The sequence below is a fragment of the Myotis brandtii genome, unplaced genomic scaffold, assembly GCF_000412655.1.
Source record: "Myotis brandtii unplaced genomic scaffold, ASM41265v1 scaffold532, whole genome shotgun sequence".
Classification (NCBI taxonomy): domain Eukaryota; kingdom Metazoa; phylum Chordata; class Mammalia; order Chiroptera; family Vespertilionidae; genus Myotis; species Myotis brandtii.
Window position 1 is genome coordinate 902,128 of NW_005369955.1, and position 5,516 is coordinate 907,643.

Consider the following 5,516-nt stretch of genomic DNA (forward strand, 5'->3'; position numbering starts at 1 on the left):
GGGGCGGGCGGGGGCGGGGAGGGCCGCGGCGGAAACCCTCACCTGTCACGTCATGTTCCGTTGGCCCCACTCGTCTTGCTTTTTGTTAATTTTTATTTTTATTGATCTCAGAGAGGAAGGGAGAGGGAGAGAGAGATGGAAACATCCATGATGAGAGAGAATCATGGATTGGCTGCCTCCTGCACGCCCCCCACTGGGGATGGAGCCCACAACCCGGGCCTGTGACCTGACCGGGAATCGAACCGTGACCTCCTGGTTCCCACGTCTTTCCTCGCTTGTTTATTTATTACCCTTTCTCCGTCAGAGGCGTCCTGTCACCGTCATTCCTTCCTGTCCTTCCTTCCTTCTCGGTTTCCTTTCTTCACTCCCTTTCCAGCCGGACGGAGCCGGCCCAGGCCTCCCTCTGAGACGCGCATCTGAGCATGAAGCATGGGTTCCTTCTTCCTCCTCCTTCCTCACCAGCGACACATGCCTTACATTTCTCCCTGGCCGCCCCTCGCGGGGTGGCCTCCCCAGGACAGTGTGACACCGAGACCACGGGACACAGCTGAGACGATACCCAGCCCAGAGCTGCACGCCAGGCGGAGCCTTAGCGCCCACCCCCAGGGCGTCCCCGATGGGCCGCCGCTCTTTCCCTCTCCAGGGAGTGGGTGGCTGTGTGTAGGTGTGTGTGTGCCTCTGTGCCTGTGTGTGTGTGCCGGTGTGTGTGTGTGTGTGTGCGTGCGCGGGCGCCATGCGATGTGGAGGAAAGCACAGGTATTCATTTATTTTCTCCATCCTACAATTTTGTTAATAGCCTGCTTTTGGCTGCTTCCAAACAACCCAGGAAAACAAAACCCACGAGGTTTTTGATTTATCATCTTGCCAAGTCGAGCATGTTCCGCGAGCAGCCTTTATCCCTGATGCGTCATGCCCATACTTTTAAAATGCTCGGTTCTAAATTATATTAACTTATTTTTAGGGGGCGGGGTGGGGTGGGCAAGGCGACATGGATCATTTTAGCTTGCCAGTTAAAAGCATTTTTTTAAAGCATGTACTCTGTTAAACTGGTATGCATTCTCAACACAAGGAAAAGCTATCGGTGGGATCATCCGAAGCCAATAGTACTATTAATTTATTACAGACCTGTTCAGTTTTACCATCTCCAGTTCTAACAGTTTACCATGCGACTGGAAGCGTCCGGATAAACCGGGAGCTGGGAGGGGAGACCACTATTTCCCTCTTATTTCTGTGATGGCGGTGGGCATGGCCGTTGGTGCAGCAGCCACCGAATGAGTGAGGGTCACGGTGTGGGTGCGTGGATGTGAGTGGGTATCAGCAGGTCAATGTGGGTCCTTTTCCTAATTAAGAACAAAAAGACAGGGCGTTCCTCGTTAACAAACCTCTCTCTGTGTGTATGTATTCCAGGAAAGCCTGTCTCTGCGTCTGATGGTAAATACGGGGGCATTCGTGTTGGTCTCAGGATGGTGGAGAGGCAGGGAGCCGGTCTTGGCCTGCTGGGGGCTCGTCAATCTCAGGGGACAACTTTTCCGAGAGGGGCAATTCCTCCCACTCTCACTAGGGGGCGACCTCAGAGGACAGCTAGGCACCGATGGCCCCTGGAGGCCCTTCCAATGACAGCCACGCCACGCCCCTGCCATTCCCACAGTCACCGCCTCCTGCTCCTTCTTCCTGAATGGGAAGCTCCCGGCTCCGGGTGCAAATGGGCTCTGGCTGGATTGCTCAGAAGGTGCCGGGAGCCCCAGCGGGATCCTGGGAAGAGGAAACCTACATGGTTTCTGGAAGGAGACCAAATGCCGCCAGTCCCAAGCCTTTGGCCCATAGGACTGAAACCCAGCACACAAGACCCCTCTGAACAGGCACGCACTCCATGTCACATCCATGTCACATCCATGCTACATCCACGTTACACCCATGTTAAACACGGCCCCTTGTGCAGGGCACAGGACCCGGGAAGGACCTCAGATGCTCTGGGCCTAACGGGACAGATCTCAGTCTCCAGGGTCTGTCTCTATTCACTCGTGTCTAAGATTATTTTTTTTAAAAAACGTTAGGCCTCTAAAGTCTGTGCAGAGAGTAGAAACAGTTGCTCTTTTTGCATCTTCCCTCCCGGGAGAGAGCGCTGGCTGCAGGGGCCACAGGGCAAGGCCGTCCACACCCGATCGCAGAGCCTCTGAGCTGTGCTGGAGGCTGCGGGCTTAGCATTTCTCCTGAAAACCTGGGTCAGCGTGGCCCTCGGGGGGGAGGGGGTGTGCATGGGCCCATCAGGACTCGGCCTGGATGTCCGGTCAGGGGCCACACTTGAAGGTTGAGCCACCAAAAAAGAAAACCCAGAGTCATTTGACTTGGCCGGTCCTGGGAGCTGGGGAGAGGGAGCGGGAACAGACAGTGTCACCACCAACAGTGGCCTCCTCACGAGAACCAGAGCCCTGGGCAGAAGTCCATTTCCCGTGGTTCTTTCTCGACCTCACCTTGGTAGAGGCAACAAAAAAAGAAAAAAAAATCTATTACCATGATGTCCTCCCCCCAGACTTTCTATTTTTGCAAATTCCAGATTTACAGAGAAGTGGAGTGAGTGGTAGGAGGGACTCCTGTGGCCGCTCACCTGACTCCCCAGCCTCCGGCACTCTGCCTCAGTGGCTGCCTCCTCTCCCGCCGCCCCGCCCCCCACGCACACTCAGGAATTTGGAGGGTGAAGGGATGCATGCCACCTTCAGGTGGTGCCGCCAAAGAAAAAACTGGTCTCGCAGGAACAAGAGCCTCCTCTCAGATAACAGTATCCCCCTAAAAACTTACATTTCACACAATAGCATTTATTATCTAAAATACAACCCCTGTGCGCATTGCCCCAGTTGTCTCCCAAAATGTCCTGCAGAATTGTGGGTGAATCTGAGACCATCCGAGAAGGGCTGGTACATTGTGTTGACACAGCCCCGCCCCGTCTGGGACGTTCTCCCTCACACTTTTGTGTTGACGACATTGCCATTTGGAAGAGTCAGGGCCGCTTCTGGCTCCCTCAGGTTGCGTTTCAGGCAAGAACACATTGGCCATGAGCGATGCGTTCGATACGGTTGTTTGTCCGGAGACCTCCGCAACGGCCTCTCCTTGTGGATCAACGTGTCATGTGCAACATCCTCCCCTGTGAGAGACGCCCCCCGACACTGCAGCAGCGGTGCCCGGCCCTGGACACCGGGTCTCCTCAGTCAGCCAGAGCTGACTGCTGTCTCAGAGTTCACGCTTGATCTCCCTTCTGTGCTCACCGTCAGCAGTCTGTCCCCCAAACGCCTGGCGGTGGTCCGGCTAGGCACTCACACACAGCAGGGCAGGTGTTACCACAGGGCCTTCGTAAGGATCCCTGAAAGCCGGTCGGGGTGCATGGGCACCAGCAGCTTCTAGTGAGGGGCGGTGGTGCCGAGTCCTTGCTATCATTAATAATGACAACCTGTAAGCTTATTGTCATGCGGTACTCTTGGACACTAAGGGCTATCTTTTGTGGCCGCCGTCTTGGAGATACTTTCTTTGGCAAGTTCTACATGACCACTCAGTCTGACAACATAAAGCAGTCCACCTGTGTGGCCTAGTAACCTTCCAATTGGATCAAGAAAATACATCCATGTGGCGTCCCACCTCTGAGCCTTTGCCTGTGCTGTTCCAACTGGAAGGTCCCCTGCTGCTTTTCAGCCTGGAGGTGGATGGGAACATCTCCCCCATCTTGTCAAAGCCTCCCTGGCCCCCGAGGGACTCAGTGAGGCCCTCCTTGGGCTCTGTCGTCCTATCTATCGCGGACAAATGGCCTGGGAAGCAGACTAATGGCCAGGCTGGGAGCAGCAGGTGCTGGCGGCACCCACAGAAGGAATACGGACAGGCAGGTCCCCAGGGCCTTGCGTAGGGGCGCTCACCACTGTCATCAGGGCCTTCTTAGCTCCAGCGAAAGCCCCGCCCACCCCTGGAAATCCATGCACATCCGGGTGACCAAAGCCCATCGGCCCCCATGGGCCGGTCTGAGGCACGAGGCTGGCAGAGCTGAGTGTGCCCCGGGCTGTCCACAGCTGGGCACTTCCTGCCAAGTGGTGACTCCACGCTTGTGCCACTGCCCCCGCAGGGTGGCCCTGTGCTGGGATGTGCTGCATGCTTCTCTTGCTGCTAGGAGAGGCTGAGTGGTGCGGGCGTGCGCAGTGAGTGACAGGTCCCCCGCCCAGCCCTGCCCCTGCCCAGTGGTGACGTGGACACAGGCCAGGGCAGCGTCTTCCTGCCTCCGTGGTGCAGCCTTGGGGACGGGCAAGCTGGCGCTGCTCCAGGTGGCACCTCACACCGGAGACCCGCTGCCGCCGTTCACAGGTGGGCGGGGGCTTGCCTCCCTTAGCCCGTGTGCCCGTCTCTAAGTGAATCTACTGCACGAGTGGCCGTGGGAGCTCCGTGCGATCGCAGGGTGAGGCCCCCGGGGATCCCGAGTGTCCCCTACACGGGGCGCGGGCCCAGCCATGGGGGTGAGACCCCCTCCAGTCGGTGCTGTGTCACCTGGGCAGGTGCCCGCCCGGGGGTAGAGACGAGAGGGCTTAGGGAGGACTGCCGTGCTCCCATCCCTCATCCTGGGACGTGCCCATCCCTGAGCCTTGGTTTCCCCATCTCTGTGGGAAGGACCTGGAAGTGTGGCTTGTTCCAGAAGAACCAGGGTGAGGACCCTGTGCTGGGGACACTGCCTGAGTTCTGTCTGAAACTGGGGCACCCAGCCTGGCAGGGAGTCAGGGAGGCCGTGGTCTGCCTGCCGCCCACCCCTCCTCGCCTGGTGACCCTCGGTCCCAGCCAGGGGAGTCTGGAGGGAGGGCAGGACTCCACGTGTGGATCTCGCTCTGGCCTGTCTGCTGGCCCCGGGCAGTTCCCTGCAGGCCTCCAGCGCCCAGAGGGCGGGCTGGGCTGAGGAGGGAGGCCCTGGAGCTGGCGACACGCCTTGGCCCTAAAGACAGAACCGCAGCCTCGCTCTTCCAGCTCTCACATCGCGGGGGGAGACCTCAGGGCCCGGCAGCCCCGCCTTGGCTGCCCTGCCCTCCCCTGTTCTCAGGCTGGGGGTCTGGGCGCATCCCTTCTGCTGCCACACAAGATGGGCTGGCCGGGCGGAGAGAGGCAGATGGGCCCCCCGGGCTGGGAAGATGAAGGGACTCCAGTGTCGTCGTGTCTGGGGCGTTTAATTGACACTTGGTGGGTGGCGGGTTTGGAGGCTGCGTCGAGGCGGCCCGGGGTCCCCGAGCTGGGCCGCTCCTCCCTCTCGGGCATCACATTTTTCAGGTACAGACTCTCACACCAAAGAATCGCGTCTGCTCAGCTCCTCTGACCCCCTCTGTGGTTCCCAGGTGCCTGGGGGGGGGGGCGTCTTCCTGCGAGCCATGCCCACCTCTCCCCTGGCAAACCCGGGAGTGTCTTCCCCGGCAGTGGAGCGGCAGGTGGGGCTGCCACGGTGGCGGGCGTGGTGCCCAGGGGCCCCTCTGCGCAGGGCCCTTCCGGCCAGTGATTCACAGACA

General features: G+C 59.0%; 1 protein-coding gene across 1 annotated transcript in view; it reads left to right on the plus strand.

Annotated features, from left to right (window-relative positions):
* KCNK9 (potassium channel, two pore domain subfamily K, member 9) overlaps nt 1-1,824 on the plus strand; it is a 40,765-nt gene extending 38,941 nt beyond the window's left edge. Inside the window, exon 3 of the mRNA XM_005877816.2 lies at nt 1,649-1,824. Coding sequence (XP_005877878.1) covers nt 1,649-1,824 — 176 coding nt within the window. The remainder of the gene's footprint in view (nt 1-1,648) is intronic.
* Nucleotides 1,825-5,516: the final 3,692 nt, after the last annotated feature.